The 19,335-nt window shown below is 38.7% G+C and overlaps 1 protein-coding gene across 4 annotated transcripts in view; it reads left to right on the forward strand.

Annotated features, from left to right (window-relative positions):
* The window catches only part of LOC117421044 (PR domain zinc finger protein 5-like), an 85,091-nt gene that overhangs the window by 24,765 nt on the left and 40,991 nt on the right, over positions 1 to 19,335 (forward strand). For all 4 annotated transcript variants that reach the window (XM_059032398.1, XM_034034911.3, XM_034034914.3 and 1 more), the window contains 4 exons: positions 1,915 to 1,999; positions 2,453 to 2,610; positions 7,326 to 7,419; positions 9,027 to 9,187. In XM_059032398.1, coding sequence (XP_058888381.1) covers positions 1,915 to 1,999; positions 2,453 to 2,610; positions 7,326 to 7,419; positions 9,027 to 9,187 — 498 coding nt within the window. The remainder of the gene's footprint in view (positions 1 to 1,914; positions 2,000 to 2,452; positions 2,611 to 7,325; positions 7,420 to 9,026; positions 9,188 to 19,335) is intronic.

Here is a 19,335-nt window from a genome sequence, read left to right on the forward strand (position 1 = left end):
TGCCTGAATGGGGGGAAAAAAAGACAACATTTTTAACATGTGTGATATTATTGTCTTGGCTCACAAGAAAGAAAGCTGTGATTTCTTGTTTTGTTTTTATTAAAGGGGAAATGACATTCAAATTGTATTCATTTTACCTGTAATCTGTTCCCCTGGTATTATTTGTGTTTTCATTTTGTGTAAACATGTACAGCCCTCCTGTCCTGGTTTACTGGCATGAATAAGAGGTGTTTGGTTCTTTTCCCCAGGATTCTACTGTAAAAATGGTATTGTAGTACAGTGGAGATTTCACCTCTTAATATATCTACATACAGTCAGATCCCCAAACTGTCCACGACCACATTTGAGAGAGGGCTGCTAACAGCATTAAACCAGTTGCTGCAGTGTGAGGGTTCAAGATACCTGGTACTGTAGACAGTGGCAATGGGAGCTCCCTGCACGGAGATGAGCTGATGTAGAAGTGAATTATTATTATTATTATTATTATTATTATTATTATTATTATTATTATTATTATTATTATTTATTTCTTAGCAGACGTCCTTATCCAGGGTAACTTACAGTCGTAAACAAATACATTTCAAGAATCACAGTACAAGTAATAATACAATTAAGAGCAAGATAAATACAATGACTTTGCAAGTACAAGTATGACAAAATACGATTCAATAATGGAGAAGATAAGTGTCAGTGATAGTTGCATCAGGATATAATAAAATACTAAATACTACAGTTGGCAGATTACAGTACTCTAAAGTACAGGATTAAATGCAGTAAAATAGGGGGCAGATAAGAGCAAGTAAAGCGCATTTAAGGGAGAGTGATAAGTGTCCAGGGGGAAAAAAAAGAGGAGGTGCTGTCTGAAGAGGTGAGTCTTAAGGAGGCGCCGGAAGGTGATCAGGGACAGGGCAGTCCTGACATCTGGAGGAAGGTCATTCCACCACTACGGGCGAGGGTGGAGAAGCGGGCTCTGGAGGCAGGGGAGCATAGAGGAGGTAGAGCCAGTCTTCTAGTGCAGGAGGAGCGGAGAGGTCAAGTGGGGGTTTAGGGAGAGATGAGGGTCTGGAGGTAGCTGGGTGCAGTCTGGTCAAGGCATCTGTAGCTGGGTGCAGTCTGGTCAAGGCATCCATGTCCCCTTACCTCTGCTTTCCTTGTTTAGTTATTTTCCTTGATAAGGTTTCCAGTGCCAATTCTATAACATTGTGTATTGGGTTTGTTATTTCCAATCCTTTGTTCAACATTTTACTAAGCATTTTATGTGTACAGCTGGAAGCTGTTATGGAGAACACCATTTGGCCTTAGCTAACTCAAACCCAGGGCAGAAGAGGGTAGCTAACCCCCTGTTGATTACATCGATAATTAAGTGTATCCAAGGAAGCAGTAACAATAAATAGCATGTTTGTTGACTTTATTTGTATTGTGTTGTGTATCTGTAACAAAAACCAAAAACAATCTTTCACCTAACACAGAGTTATGTATATAATTGGGACTGACACAAGTAATTCTACACAGATTTCTAGTATGGAGCCATCAGTGCCTTTGAATAAATTGCCTTGATTCAAACTCAGTTGGTAAATATCTGCTTTTACACTGTCCTTTAGGAAAGTTTTAATTTAATTTACATTACAGTATATTTCATTCTTCTGCTACAGAATTGATAGCAGACTGTCATTAGTAAAAATGTTTTCAAAACCTGCAATATTTTTAATCCCCCCCCCTCTTTTTTTGAGCTGTTTAAATATTGCACATTGCATATTTTTTGGAACAATGTCCTTGGTGCTGTGAATGTTATCATAGCTGCAGGCTGGGGTGTTATTAAAGCCCACCACAGGTATACTTGGAAGCATGTGTGCTTGATCTGAAAGTCCCCTATAAAGTGTGTGTAATTGTCACCATTTATCTACACTTTTGCAGGTCCATGAAGTCTTTGACTGTCCGGAGTGTGACAAGAAATTCATTTCAACTAACCAGCTTAAACGACATATGATTACCCATTCAGGTAGGGGGCAAGGTTGTGTTTGTTGTAGGAGAGAAACCCTCCCAGCACAAGGAAACACTTTGGAAGTAATGGCACATTGTGGATAGATTTGTAATGAAGCCACTCACATTGGAGGAATCATGAGTGCTCTTACATTCATGTTCTTTATGTGACATCTGTACACTTTGAAGTCATTCTCTTTTGATTTAAGGTAATTAATCTGAGTTTTGCATTTAGAAAAGAGGATTGCTGAGAATGTACCATATTCTTGAGATTTACTAGAGTTCATCTTTTAAGAAGTGATTTAATAGTCGGAAATTAAGGGTATTAGATGCCTGTCTAATTGGTTTGAACTTAATTGCTCTGACTTAATTGCAGAATTCTCTCTGAGGAGAAGATTCTATTCCCTTTCATCTCTCTCTGATGTATTATTGAAGATTAAATGCCCTCTTCCCCCCCCACCCAAACCCACAGAGAAACGCCCCTACACCTGTGAAGTCTGCAGCAGATCTTTCAAACGCCTCGACCAAGCAACGGCTCACAAAATCATACACAGTGAAGATAAACCCTACAAGTGCAAGCTGTGTGGAAAGGAGTTTGCACATCGAAATGTGTACAAGAACCACAAGAAGGTAACCAACTATTTTTAACAGTTTTATTTTTAAAAGATAAACAAACATAAGGGCTTTGCAATCGGATATCAAAATAAGAGACAAAAGCTGTCTATTTGTGGTTGTTGGTTTAATACAATCCAATGGTTTAACAAATCTTGCTAATTTGAGGTCATTGGTAATCATACAAGTTGTATTCAAATCACGTGTAATAAGTTAACCAATCACCAAATACATGTGTTTAGTGTAACTCTTTCAACTCTGCAGACCTATATACAGGTCTAGAAAAGAGAATTATACTCAAAACAGCAGACCAGTAAACAAATGTACGAATATGTATGTCTGACAGTTTTTTCTTTATTTTTCCGTGTAAGACACTATTAAATTGGTTACCTCAGACTCTTTCTGTAAAGTTGCTCACTGCTGAAAGAGTTAGTAAAGAGGATTGTAGTTATTAAAACAGCTGGTATTTTAGAGGTACAATGTAGACTGGTACTACAATTCCAGGACTTACAGGATATAGCAGATAAATCAATCACATGAGCTGATGGAATGTCTAATTTAAAATCCCTAAAAATAAAATATCTCCTAGAAATGTGCCATGTCCAGTCAATTGCCTTTTGGTGTAGCTTTCACAGACATATCTCTTCTAGAGCAGAGGTTTTGGGGCCAGCTACTAACTGTGGTCCCCATGGTGATTCATCTAGCTAAACTGTGGTTTTATATCCAGTTTCTACACATCGGTTAGTATTGTTTCCACAGTGAAAAAAAACTTGATCTATTTGGATACAATCTTGATCTCAATACAAATATAGTGCATTACCACACTGCCAGTGCTGAGCAGACTGAAACAAGCTTGTTTAGTTCCAGTGGCATGTCTGATGCTGTTTGGTTTCTGCTGTCTAGAAGGTTTTCAAGACGCACATGCAGTGGAACTGAGAAATGATACAGTACTGGGCAGTGTCTGTACTGGTGTTTTTGTTGCTTTATTTACATGGCTTCATTTGTAGTGGTCCAGTGGTTAAAGAAAAGGGCTTGTAACCAGGAGGTCCCCGGTTCAAATCCCACCTCAGCCACTGACTCGTGTGACCCTGAGCAAGTCACTTAACCTCCTTGTGCTCCGTCTTTCGGGTGAGACGTAATTGTAAGTGATTCTGCAGCTGATGCGTACTTCACACACCCTAGTCTCTGTAAGCCGCCTTGGATAAAGGCGTCTGCTAAATAAACAAATAATAATAATAATAGTTGGTAAACGTTTAATGTTAAATATGTTTACAAAAGAACACCTCATACTCATTTTTGTTGAGAGACACATTTACATATACAATTTATTTCTAAACATAATGAACAAAAACGACTTATATTTTGAAAGAGTTGTGTGTACCAAGTCTGTAATTTTTTGGGGTTCTGTAAAAACTTATACAAGATCACTTTTAGACGGGTATATTTGTAAAATAACTTCGCATACAAAGGATGAATGAGCACAATGAGTACACTCAAACTTCTAACCCAAAGGCACCTTTATTCCAAGTACTAAGCCATTTGATCGGTTAACTGCACTGTACTGAAATATTTATTCTGATGTTTATAAGGTAAAGAATACGTCTTGTACTCTATACATCTATTGAGACTTCTAGAAGTTCACGTGGGTATTAGATGAAACAATATCCTGAGAATGTGGCCCCGACCTGCCTGGCTTAATTTCTGTAATGTCTGTCATGACATGTGACCTAAGGTTATACTTTCAACCAGCAGACTTCTCTAACTGGGGCTCAGAAATTATTAGACTGTAAAAAATGACTTGGCTGGTTTCCTGCCCAGTCCTTGGAACCACACTCCCATTGCTGGTAAAAGCGATACAAGATACTTGCAGGCTTTTTACAGTTTGGCTATGCAGTATGTCACCTGGGATTCGGTATAGGATATTTGCATCATATCTCTCATATCTTTAGTCATAAATCAAATGAAAGCAATGATAATTCTTCTTTTCTGAGTGGCATAAATCTATTCACACAGTATGGATGTGTTAAGGCCTGTAATACTGTTTGTATATATGTACAGTGTTGCCTAGTTAAATTAATTTATGAGAAAGCAGTTGAGGGCAAAGTATATGCAAGTTAATACAGTACTATAATGACATTTATGATTCACTTAAACATTTGTACTGAATTCATTCAATGGCCCATTGTCCCATAATCATGTTCAGCTGTCCACTAAACAAATATCATTACTGGGTGTCAGCTTGCACTTTATCCATCTTTTCCCTCTACTGTTGGAGTGAAACATTTTGTTTAAATGTCATGCTTTCAGTCAAATAGGCGTGTTCTGGCTACTGTTTGCAGGAGTGTTATTATAATTTTTGTTTAAATTACTTGTTTTATATCAGGATGACTTTGTCATATTGGTAGCATTTTACTTTTGACTAAATGTAGTTAACTTCATGCTGACATTCGCTTCATGCTTTCAAGTCGTTGCACAGGCTACGTCGACACCACGCTTCTTGCTGTTTGTAAGTATCTTTCGGCTTCTTCAATTGTACCCTGAAGAACTGGCCAAGGCGTTTGTCTACTTGACTTAGTTTCTTATAGTTTTACATTAGAATTCTTATTTATGGTGTTCCTTCAGTTGTCCTTGGCTTACCGATTAGTGGTGACAAGCAAACAGTTGTTATAAAAAATATTGTTCTGCTGACTTATCACAGTGTAAATATACATATATTAATGAATTTTAATAAATATTAACACATTTCTCAACTTTAAAAAACATTTTCAAACATCCTATAATTAAATATGGAAATGTATTCCAGGTGCATCGATATATTTGTGCTTGTGTTGCTAATAATGTATAGTTTCACATTAGAATTCTTATTTATGGTGTTCCTTCAGTTGTCCTTGGCTTACCGATTAGTGGTGACAAGCAAACAGTTGTTATAAAAAATATTGTTAACACATCAGCAGGAGGGCCAGGATACTGTGGAAGGTTAAAACTAGATTAATAGGATGTTTAGGATACCAGAAGCTATTTTCAATTCAAGGCAAATCTGAGCATCTTGCGATTGTTTCCTAGATACTGGGGGAGGTGAGGGTGATGGGGTGGAAGGATCAATAACGTATTAGCAGTTAGCAATAGGGATGTGCCTTTGGTACATTTATGAACGTTCAAATGCTATGCAGGTGTCCTCGTTTAAACCATATCTACATACACACACACTCTGTATATTACATTCTGATGTACACTGACAGCCCTGGTTAGTATTTTCCAAGCAAATAACCCCTAAATAAGCAAATAATGTTTTCACATTGCAAAGACTTAACTACAAAGTAAAAAAAAAAATACCAAAAAACATTCAAATTTTTGATCAGTTAATTTATGGGCTAGTTGATTAACCTGTAGATTAATCAGTAGATTTATCCGTGGACATTTTTATAAAGGTAACGATCTTATAGCTGTCTGTTGGATGTGATACTGAAAAATCAATAGAATCTAAAAAAAAAAAGAAAATTCCAACGGGAATTTGGTCTTTTTAAAAGCATTTGTGTTCTTATTTTTATCTTCGTAAATGTCGCTTTGTATTTATACTGCGCTGTTGAGATGTACCTGTGCTGGCCCTATGGGAACAAAGTGAATAAACTAAACTAAACTAAACTTTTTTTTTTTTTTTTACATTATATTATATTCAAAGAACAAAGCAAAACTAATAATAATATTAATAATAACAGTAAAAAAACCACAGCTTACATATGTTATGCACAGATTCCAATACATTGTTATATTACTGTTCAGGGATCGGTGCCACAAATAGGAAATCCAATTATTATTTATTTTTTCAAACATCCCCTTCTGTTGACAAATTACATAGATGTTAAGGGCATTTTTTTTAAACAAATGATTTGCGTAAAATTGTACTGGTAAATTAAAGCCTATACATAATTCATTTACACTTATGTGTTTTCTGAATCGATATTGAAAAAATAAACGTCCTTTTAAAATCGTGTTATACGTATTCACAGTCAACATCTAGAGTGTTTATTATGGATGTTTGCTTTTTACTGCATTCAGTAACTCCATCCACAGTAATTCCGAATGTTTTTATTTCAAATGATTACGCATTGAACTTGTGTTTTAGTGGTACGGCAATATTGTTTGGCAGAATTAGAATGCATATCAGGGTTTTCTCTTCCGGTTCCTCAAAATAATTCCAAACGTCGCTTTGCCTCGTTCCTTTGTTTAGAGATGCAATTTTATTAAAAATATATAACAAATGTCCGAAAAAAAAAAAACGATTTTCTTACCCCATGTGGACTGAACAATACCACACCCGCTACAGCAGGAACACACAGTGTACCAATGAAGCGCCAGATTGACCGACAATAAAACCTGCAAGAGTGACAATCTTTCTGTTGCATGGTTGCCAGTTACATGTCTAGCATATTATTCAGTGTTTAACCACTTTTTTAAAAGTTTAAAATTCCCATCCCTAGTTAGCACCCTGTTGTTTTGTTATTTGATGCTGCCTGCTAATTTCTTTCTCCCCCTCTTGAGATACTGGATAAATTCCAAATAACTGAGCAGATTGCATTTAACTGCATGAAAGGGGGCATGTTTAATTAACACAGCAGCTTCCTCAATTAGAACCGTTATCTGGATTCATGTGATGGGATGGCGTAATTACATTGATTGCACGTTATTGTTTTCCACAATCTGAAGCCTCACGCAGGTTTTTCTTTCATCTCCAGACTCACTCTGAAGAGAGACCATTCCAGTGCGAGGAATGTAAGGCTTTGTTCAGGACTCCATTCTCCCTGCAAAGACACCTGTTGATACACAACAGTAAGTAGCTACACAAGAACAAGAAAAGAAGGTTGTGATGTTTATACTGTACAAACTCAAGCTGTCAGTTTAGAGGAGACTTCCCAGTATAGCCAAGAACATCAACCAGGGAATTCAGGAGGGAGAAAGTATACATGTGGAATCCAAGTGTTCATACTACTGTAATGTAAAACATTTTCAAAAGAATACATTTTTAATTACTAGAGTACTTAACCCTTTCTCCTATTACCACAGGGATCAGTATTATGTCCTCTGCTCTTCCTAATCTACATTAATGACTTAGATTCTGTTATAGTAAGCACACTTTTTAAATTTGCAGATGACACAAAAATAGGAGGAATGGAAAACACCGTTGCAGCAGCAAAGGTCATTCAAAATGATCTAGACAGTATTCAGAACTGGGCAGACACATGGCAAATGACTTTCAATATAGAAAAGTGTAAGGTACTGCACACAGGCAATAAAAATGTCCATTATAAATACCATATGGGAGATACTGAAATTGAAGAAGGAATCCATGAAAAATATCTAGTTTATGTTGACTCAGAAATGTCTTCATCTAGACAATGTGGGGAAGCTGTAAAAAGGCCAACAAAATGCTTGGATATATAGTGAAGTGTTAAATTTAAATCAAGGGAAGTAATGTTAAAATTTACAGTGCATCTAGAATATTGTGTTCATTTCTGGTCACCTTGCTTCAAAAAGGATATTGCTGCTGTAGAAAGAGTGCAAAGAAGAGCGACCAGAATTATTCCTGTTTTAAAAGGCATGTCATATGCAGACAGGCTAAAAGAATTGAATCTATTTAGTCTTGAACAAAGAAGACTACGCGGCGATCTGATTCAAGCATTCAAAATTCTTAAAGGTATTGACAATGTCGACCCAGGGGACTTTTTCGACCTGAAAAAAGAAACAAAGACCAGGGGTCACAAAGGGAGATTAGATGAAGGGGCATTGAAAACAGAAAATAGAAGGCACTCTTTTACACAGAATTGTGGGAGTCTGGAAACAACTCCCCAGTAATGTTGTTGAAGCTGACACCCTGGGATTCTTCAAGAAGCTGCTTGATGAGATTCTGAGATCAATAAGCTACTAACAACCAAACGAGCAAGATGGGCCGAATGGCCTCCTCTCGTTTGTAAACTTTCTTACTTTCTTATGTTCTTATTATGAATTGCTGAAACCGTTCCCTTTAGTATATTAACAATTGCATAGAAAGTGCTTCTAATTGGCTAATAGTTGCAGTCCAACAATCAGTTGCTTTGGTAAATATTATGTTTTTATTCAATTGGTACATTAAAAATTGGTGAGGATTTTCTTATTAAAAACAAGCAAACTGAAAAAAAAACAAGAAGTCTTACTATACATGGACTGTAAATATGATTTTTTCTAGCATACAAGTAATTATGCATAATTTCTCATCAGGTGTGTCCCTTTATAAGAGTGATTGTCCCTTTTCCTTGCTACTGCAGCATTGAGAAAACATCAGATGAGCAAGGTTCATAAACATCTACTGAAGCTCTTACTGTTCTTCTTCAACTATTAATTATTAATAAACGTTTCCTGTGTAGATTTTATTTATACTGTGTCACATTTTTTTTTAATAGGTGAAAGGACATTCAAGTGTGATCATTGTGATGCAACATTCAAAAGGAAGGACACTTTAAATGTTCATATTCAGGTGGTGCATGATGGGCACAAGAAATACAAATGTGATCTGTGCGAGAAGGCCTTTGTGACTCCCTCTGTGCTAAAGAGTCATAAGAAAGTAAGTGATAATTAAAACTGGGCTTCTCTGCCAATATATATATATATATATATATATATATATATATATACACACACACACAGTGCTCCCTTGATATAACGCTCTTGGTTATAACGCGCCTCGGATATAACGCTCCTACAGCATGTCCCCAACTTCCCTATACTAGTGATTCATGCAATATTTCTACAGTAAATACAGTACCGTGTAAACAACTCAGTCTAACTTCTGTTTATGTCTCTCCCTTTTGATGCAGTATCTGAAATGAAGAAAAGCTGCACTGGCACTTTATAACACAGACATCTTATTCAGCATTCATTTTATAACTAAATAAATATTAGGCCTGTTATGTGGTTATCTTTCCTAATGTATTTACTTTTTTGCTGCAAGTGTAGCTGCAGCTTTCTCCGGGAGACGAGACGCTTCAGCTTCGCTTCAGCTCCGCTCTGGCAGACGAACCTGGGGCGAGCCCATTCCCTCTTCCCCTCTCCCGACCCATCTGTCGCTTCGAACTGAACTTCCGACCACTGTTTAGCCAGGCTATTTATAGTTTAAAAACTGCTCATTTTAAAATGATCCACGAGTGGGAATGTTACCTTTTTTAATTTTTACAAAAAAAAAATATATATATATATGTATATATATATATATATATATATATATATATATAGTGTTGATTACACGGTGCTTTATGCATGGTTAATTCACAGAAAGTTACATTTTTGCTTCACTATGTGTGCATTATAGAGAGGGAGTTATTTTATTTTGTATTTTAGTCAGATGTGTGTTGTGTGTCCCGCGGCGCACCCCCCCCACCCCCCCACCCCCTCCCCTGTTTATATTTATAACGCTCTTCAGTTATAACGCTCATATTGTGTGTGTCCCCGAGACCCATGTTATAGCGAGGGAGCACTGTATATATATATAGGACTTGAGTCCAGGACACAAAAGATTCGGACTCGACCTTGTGTGACTTGGACTTGGACTCGAACATTTGGGCTCTGTGACTTGGAGATATTAACGGCAAGTCCTTTTTTATTTTCTGTTACACAAATAATATTACAGTTACTAGGAAACCTGTGCACAATGAAAACCCATCCAACAAAACATTATCCAACCACTGGTTAGCCCTGTTGTCTTTGCAGCCAATCATAGTAAGAATAAGAAATTGGAAGTAGGTTGCAGCGTACAGACACCCCCACTCAAATCCAACTGGCTGTAAAACACCCCCCCCAGACAAAACCTAACTGCAGTTATCGCAGACCACATTTGTTTTTTCCTCTTTTGCATTTAGTTCTATAAGGAATAAATGATGTCAGCTTGGTAAACAAGTACATATTTCTCTTTACTACTTTAAGCCATGTTCTTTTTAAACCTTCTTTTTAAAGTTTTATAAGCGCTGTAGTACATTTCTAAAACTGCATTCTTCAAAAATATACGTAATTTAAATTTGAGTTTACTGAAAACAAAAATGAATGAAAAATAATAATAGTGTAAGTTTATAATCATACTTTTAGAGCTTCTTAATTCATATCAGAAAGTCGCTGTGTGATTAAATATTTTGTGTTTTGCTTCTAATCTCCACTCGTCCCCAGCACACGCCATCACTGTTTGTAAGCAACATCAATGAATTCAGGCAGATATAAGACTGATAGGACAGGACTGATTGATAGCAAAAAAAAACAACCCGACAGAATAACTTAATACCACTTAATTTACCGAAATGAAAATGATTTATTATGGATGCCGTAAAAACAATACACTGTGCAGCGTTCTTGTGTGAACTTCATGTTTTTGTTCCATTATGAACCTACACAAAGGGGAACTACCAGGGGCAGACGGTTAACAGTGTTCATTCGCTCGCTGAACCCCCAGTCTCTTATTAATGAATCACACTTCCCTTCTTCTGGGTGATGTGCATTTCATTTCCCCCTCTCACGTGACACTGGCACATCAACAATACCATTTATCCCATCAGTTTAATGGGCTGAAGTCGGGCTGTGCTCGCTCAGAAATGCGAGCACCCAAATCTGCTGTGCACATGTGCAGTAGCAGCCAGCCGTCAGCCAGGACTGGCTATGATTGGTTTGAAAATGTCTGGATGGGGCGCAGCCGGTTAACGAACACGGTGATCAGGCGATCAGCACGCATTTATGCCATTACAACAAAGGCTATAAATATGAGCAGCACGACTTCGGCTTTTTGCAGTCTTGCATAGTGTGTTAGTTTGCGGAAAGATAGAAAACGTTTAAGCTGTTTAAATATTAAAATAAAATTCACAATTCTAATTATCTTTGTCTAACTTCGTTTAACTTTAAATTAATATTATTTGTCTTATTTGTTCAACTCCGTTCTTTTCACAGTTTTAATCTGCTTTTACTTTGCGCTGTCTGTCCCTTTTTCTTCCAAGGCTGCTGCTCTTCAGCAGTGCTATATTAAGCTCAGTAATATCTTGCTGTGTTAGGCAATTATTATTATTATTTTTTTTGTTAATTTACCGACCACTACTGCCTGTTTAGGGTAATCGGTTATTAAATATACCATACAGTATAATTGTATTATTTATGTAATATTTTATATTATTTTATCTTGTTGATAGCCGCTTCAGGCTGGACAGTGCTTCTACCACTGAGGTTGGCCCCCTGGACCTCACGCCCTCATCTGCATCTGAGGTGTGAACACCCAAAAATTTTGGCCACCAGCCACCACTGGGAAATACATAAACATAATGTTTTTGTGTAAAAGAGAAAAGATAAAAAAATACATGATTTGCAATCAAATGAACTGAAGCACAATCTTGCCCTGCGATGGACTGGCGTCCCGTCCAGGGTGTAGTCTCGCCTTGCGCCCTGTGTATGCCGGGTTAGGCTCCGGCTCACCACGACCCTGTAAAGGAGTAAGCGGTTAATGATAATGGATGGATGAAGCACAATCTCGTAAATGCATCACTGTAAATACAGACTTAATAAAAGTGCAAATGCAATGAAAGTGAAACATAACGTTTCTGTTCTGCAAAACAAATAATAAAAATGATGCTAAATTTACTATTTAAGAACACAGTTTATATACAGTTCTAGCAATGTCTAAATCAGATTGGCAGAATTGAATTCAAAGTAGATGCTATAGTCAGAGATGAAAGTAACTTTTAATTTCTTACCTGTGTAGTGTTATTTTTAGGTACGCTCGCGCATGCCCTAAACAACTTATGCTAAGAAAGCAGGGAAGCGCCCATTCAAATATGGTACGTTATGCTGTTTTCGGTCATTTACGTCATCATATTTTCCAGTCTTTTACGTCATTTTTAATGTATTTTTCCACCATTAAGAAAATAGTATGCAAATATTTATCATATGCAGTACATGGGGTCTTGTACATTTTTTTTTTACTTGTGCAACTTTGCATTGGACTTCTCGTGAATTGTTTTTTCTTTTTAGAGAAATTAATTGTCTGTTGCCAGTTTTAGTTTGCAAAAAAGTATAATTAATGGTAAATGTACCTCTTTAGACAATAGGAAAACACCCATCAGATCGCAATTGATTGCACATGTACCAAAATATGACAACGCACAACTTGCAATCTGACATTGTACCACTTTCTGCCATTACATGAGTAAAGTTGTGGTATGCATACCACATTCTGACGATGTACCACTTTCTAACACTACACCGGCTCTATAGCCAGGTCACGGCTTCTATCAGAGTGAAAAACAACGTCCACAAACTTGAACTTAAAGCTTATCTATAAACTTCAGGTACATTCAAACAGCATTCCAATTCCAAAAGAAAAGAAGATATTATTACTTGTTTATTTAGCAGACGCCTTTATCCAAGGCGACTTACACTTGTGAGCTATGCATCAGCTGCAGAGTCACTTACAATTACGTCTCACCCGAAAGACGGAGCACAAGGAGGTTAAGTGACTTGCTCAGGGTCACACAATGTGTCGGTGGCTGAGATGGGATTTGAACCGGGGACCTCCTGGTTACAAGCCCTCTTCTTTAACCACTGGACCACACAGCCTCCTGTGTGACAGACAGATAGTGACAGACTCGTTGAAAAAGGCATGCAAATAGAATAATCTAGCTAGAAAAACTAAATCGAAAATAATTTGTAGTATTTTTATTTTTTATTATTTGTGCATTATTCCTGAGGGATATCAGACAACGTTCGTTAGGTAAACGGTTCCCCAACTACTACCACTAGTTGAATGACAGCTGATTTGAGTTTGTTTCAAGGACTCACTCGAATGATAGTGACTCAGACTCGGGCTCGGGCCCTGATGACTCGGGCTCGGGCCCTGATGACTCGGGCTCGGGTCCCTGATGACTCGGGCTCGGGCCCTGATGACTCGGGCTCGGACCCTGATGACTCGGACCCTGATGACTCTGACCCTGATGACTCGGGCTCGGACCCTGATGACTTGGACCCTGATGACTCGGGCTCGGACCCTGATGACTCGGGCTCGGACCCTGATGACTCGGGCTCGGACCCTGATGACTCGGACTCTGATGACTCGGGCTCAGACCCTGATGACTCGGAACCTGATGACTCGGGCTCGGACCCTGATGACTCGGACTCGGACCCTGATGACTCGGACTCGAACCCTGATGACTCGGACTCGGACTCTGATGACTGGGGCTCGGACCCTGATGACTCGAACCCTGATGACTCGGACCCTGATGACTCGGACTCGAACCCTGATGACTCGGGCTCGGACCCTGATGACTCGGACTCGGACCCTGATGACTCGGACTCGAACCCTGATGACTCGGACTCGGACTCTGATGACTCGGGCTCGGACCCTGATGACTCGAACCCTGATGACTCGGACCCTGATGACTCGGACTCGAACCCTGATGACTCGGGCTCGGACCCTGATGACTCGGACTCGGACCCTGATGACTCGGACTCGGACCCTGATGACTCGGACTCGAACCCTGATGACTCTGACTCGGACCCTGATGACTCGGACTCGGACCCTGATGACTCGGGCTCGGACCCTGATGACTCGGACTCGGACCCTGATGACTCGGACTCGGACCCTGATGACTCGGACTCGGACCCTGATGACTCGGGCTCGGACCCTGATGACTCTGACTCGGACCCTGATGACTCGGGCTCGGACCCTGATGACTCGGACTCGAACCCTGATGACTCGGGCTCGGACCCTGATGACTCGGACTCGGACCCTGATGACTCGGGCTCGGACCCTGATGACTCGGACTCGGACCCTGATGACTCGGGCTCGGACCCTGATGACTCGGACTCGGACCCTGATGACTCGGGCTCGGACCCTGATGACTCGGGCTCGGACCCTGATGACTCGGACTCGGACCCTGATGACTCGGGCTCGGACCCTGATGACTCGGACTCGGACCCTGATGACTCGGGCTCGGACCCTGATGACTCGGGCTCGGACCCTGATGACTCGGACTCGGACCCTGATGACTCGGGCTCGGACCCTGATGACTCGGGCTCGGACTCGACACTCAGGACTCGGACTTGAGGTTTGAGGACTCGACTACAAGTCTGATTTTATATATATATATGTGTATGTGTGAATCTTCTCACTTAGTTCATTTTCAGTACAGACTGATCCTAGTATCAAACTGTGTGACTCTATGGACATACTACAAAGCTCAACATAACTTCATTTTCTTCTGTAATGATTGAAACAATGTCTCACAGAGTGTAAATTAATCTTTGGATACTTGTACCTGTTTGAATGAAATATTCTGAAAGGAAAGATCACTACAGAAGTGCTGAAGCAGGTATTGAGACTAAGACAAAATAATAGTCTGTCGGTCCGGGCGATTGCTGAGATAACACATTTAATCCAAGTCAGCTCAAAACCAATCCATTCCACTAAAGATGAGTGATAGATTACAGTATTTTGGGCACCGAGAAAGAAAGGTTTATGCCCTATTTATAACTAACAGAAAAAATAAATGTAAAGCTTGTTAAATTAACTCATGTGCTCCCGTTAAAATGATACAATGTTGTATTCTCTTATGTAGATTTAACATTAAAGTAGTGGTGTATGTCTGTATGTGTTTTAAGCAGAAAATAGTTTCAAAAGCTTTATTTAAAATGTCATTCAGACCTTCAGTTTCCACAGGTATACAAAAAGCCCAGAAAAGATCCCACCACAGATTATAAAGTTTCTCAGTTGTCTGCTGTAATTATGGGTTTGGCTGAAATTGGACCCAATCTTGGCACACGACAAAACAAATTGCTAAAATACTACCTTGTGAGCTTCAGCAAAGACATGCAACTTAATTGAATGCACTGGAGCAAAATGATGTGCTCTGGGTTTTATTGTAGAAAATGAGCTTGAATCATTGTGGGTAAAGACCAAATTATGGGTTTGAATGTGGCTATTGAAAACAAAATTCTTAGAGGCAGTTGTTCAGATCTTTATTTAGAGATGCAAGGTCTTGATTATTTAATTAGTTTTTTAATTGCTATTTGTATAAGAGAAAAAAAATTTGTCGTGTTCGTAAACAACTTTGTAGCTGAGCCTCTGCGCTGTTTATTTCAGCTATTAGTTGACAACATTAAATGTGTCCCCCCTTGCTGTTTTCTGTCAGTGGAAGTCTCCAGCAATGATGACATAAATTCACTATGGCAGATAGGTTGGTAGTTCTCTCTGCCTCACTTCGCCCACGCTACTCCACTACTCCGCTCGCTCCACTGGCTCCCGATCACCACTCGCATCCAGTTCAAGACTCTTGTACTAGCCTACAGATGCCTTGACCAGACTGCACCCAGCTACCTCCAGACCCTCATCTCTCCCTACACCCCCACTCGACCTCTCCGCTCCGCCTGCACTAGAAGACTAGCTCTACCTCCGCTACGCTCCCCTGCCTCCAGAGCCCGCTCCTTCTCCACCCTTGCTCCGCAGTGGTGGAATGACCTTCCTACAGATGTCAGGACTGCCCAGTCCCTGACCACATTCCGGCGCCTCCTTAAGACTCACCTCTTCAAACAGCACCTGTAGAACTCCTCTGTTTGTATCCTGGGACACTATCACCCTTCATGTAAATGTGCTTTATTTTGCTCTTATCTGCCCCCTATTTTACTGCATTTAATCCTGTACTTCAGAATACTGTAATCTGCCAAGTGTTTAACCTGTAGTACTTTGTATTTAATCACATCCTGATGTAACTATCACTATTTAATCATATCCTGATGTAACTATCACTATTATCTGCTGTATTATTGAATTGTGGTTTGTCACACTTGTACTTTGCTTGAACAAAAGTTATTGTATTTCTTGCTCTTATTGTATTACTTGTATTGTAACACTTGAAATGTATTTGCTTACGATTGTAAGTCACCCTGGATAAGGGCGTCTGCTAAGAAATAAATAATAATAATAATAATAATAGATTTCTAGATTGCTAGTTTCTTCTTGTCAATGATCTTTCATATGGTTTAGAAAATATTACATAAAACGTGACATCCGGTATAAATGTTTTAAATAATTATGATACCGACAAAAACACCATTCTAGTTGAAGTTAATTTTCCTACACTGTTTAATTTTTGCAAGAATTATTTAAACCCTTGTGCCTCGCTTTGTATTGCAGTTTGAGAGGCACTGGGCCCTTAGCAACAGTGTTGGAATCATGTGACCTCTTTCAGGATAACAGTTGCCGGTAACAAGCAAAAGAAAACAAAACTCTGCGATTTTTTTTTTTAATTGTGATGATAAAATAATTGCAGCATAGACAGAGACAGCATGCACTAATTAAGTTACTAAACCAGAAATCAGACATTTAATTTAAGGGCTTATAAGCAGTCTTAAGTTGTTTCCTGTTAGTTTCAGAATAAAATAAATGTTGTGACTGACTGTCACACATGGTGAACACAGTAACTGCCTTGATTTTGCATGATTCTTAACCAAACGTTTATCAAACGCCACCAAGCTCCTACGTCCCAGCTTGTAATATTGTATTTCTACAAACCCTCTTTATACATGTAAATTGAGCATGTCCGTAATAATGCTACTGAAAATGAACTTCTGATTTAGCTATATATTTTATGAACATTGTAAAGAATGTGAAACTGCAGTGGCTAGGTTTTTTTCCAGTTGTGCCTGTAACAGTATACATATTGCACATAAACTGAGGAATATCTGTGGGTGCAGAATTTCAGTATTGTTTTTAGTAGTAGTGAACCTGTCAGCTTGCATTCACAATGCTCTAATAAAAGATGGTTTATGATCATCACTGTCCCCACTTTCGTAATGGTCTTCACCAAATACAAGGAAATGATCTTTTTATGCAAGCAAACCTGATGTGGTATCTACTGATCGGTTCATGAAGAGAAGCTGAAATTTAAGATAGAAGACAGTTTGTGGCTTTCGAAACGTAGAGAGAGACAAAAGTATGTTGATGAAATACAGTTAATTATATTATTTTTCTTTAAAAATGTAATTGGAAATTTTGAATATTTTAATGGTATCTGTTTTTCTGTAATTTAGTCCTACAATTTAGACTGGACCTAGACTATTTTATTAGTAATTATAAACTATCACCACAGATTATTAGCAGCCAACCCGAGATGGAATTGTTTTCCTGTAACTCACTGAAGAGGCCCATCTATTATTTTTTATAATACATGGATACCCTTGTGATGCTAATATTAAAGAAGACGAGTTTCAGCAGTAGAGTTCGTTTTTTTTAAATGTAGTGTTTCAGTGCTGTACAGACGTTCTATGTCGTTATCCGTTTCTCCAGTTTCTCTGAGATACAAATGTACCAGCTTTACATCTTTTTTTTAACCTATTCTCATTTTGTTGAGCATTAATGAACATTTCTGTACTGTGGGTGTTGTCGAGTGATTGAAAACGAGACATTTTGTATTGTCTGAATTGAAACTGATGGTCTCGAGGAGTCAAATGGGTCAAAGTTCAAGTATATTTTCCTCTAGAGGAATTGTCACTTTTTGATGTCACTAGTGTGGTATTATGCCTTTTTTTTTTAGAATGGCTCAGGATGCAAATATAGTCTCCATCCATGTATTATTATATATATATATATATATATATATATATATATATATATATATATATATATATATATATATATACAGACGTGCTCAAATTTGTTGGTACCCTTACAGCTCATTGAAATAATGCTTCATTCCTCCTGAAAAGTGATGAAATTAAAAGCTATTTTATCATGTATACTTGCATGCCTTTGGTATGTCATAGAATAAAGCAAAGAAGCTGTGAAAAGAGATGAATTATTGTTTATTCTACAAAGATATTCTAAAATGGCCTGGACACATTTGTTGGTACCCCTTAGAAAAGATAATAAATAATTGGATTATAGTGATTTTTCAAACTAATTAGTTTCTTTAATTAGTATCACACATGTCTCCAATCTTGTAATCAGTCATTCAGCCTATTTAATTGGAGAAAAGTAGTCACTGTGCTGTTTGGTATCATTGTGTGCACCACACTGAACATGGACCAGAGAAAGCAAAGGAGAGAGTTGTCTGAGGAGATCAGAAAGAAAATAATAGACAAGCATGGTAAAGGTAAAGGCTACAAGACCATCTCCAAGCAGCTTGATGTTCCTGTGACAACAGTTGCAAATATTATTAAGAAGTTTAAGGTCCATGGAACTGTAGCCAACCTCCCTGGGCGCGGCCGCAAGAGGAAAATCAACCCCAGATTGAACAGAAGGATAGTGCAAATGGTAGAAAAAGAACCAAGGGTAACTGCCAAAGAGAAACAAGCTGAACTCCAAGGTGAAGGTACGTCAGTTTCTGATCGCACCATCCGTCGCTTTTTGAGCGAAAGTGGGCTCCATGGAAGAAGACCCAGGAGGACTCCACTTTTGGAAGAAAAACATAAAAAAGCCAGACTGGAATTTGCTAAAATGCATATTGACAAGCCACAATCCTTCTGGGAGAATGTCCTTTGGACAGATGAGTCAAAACTGGAGCTTTTTGGCAAGTCACATCAGCTCTGTGTTCACAGACGAAAAAATGAAGCTTTCAAAGAAAATAACACCATACCTACAGTGAAACATGGAGGAGGCTCGGTTATGTTTTGGGGCTGCTTTGCTGCGCCTGGCACAGGGTGCCTTGAATCTGTGCAGGGCACAATGAAATCTCAAGACTATCAAGGCATTCTGGA

Source organism: Acipenser ruthenus, chromosome 1 (genome assembly GCF_902713425.1).
Source record: "Acipenser ruthenus chromosome 1, fAciRut3.2 maternal haplotype, whole genome shotgun sequence".
Classification (NCBI taxonomy): domain Eukaryota; kingdom Metazoa; phylum Chordata; class Actinopteri; order Acipenseriformes; family Acipenseridae; genus Acipenser; species Acipenser ruthenus.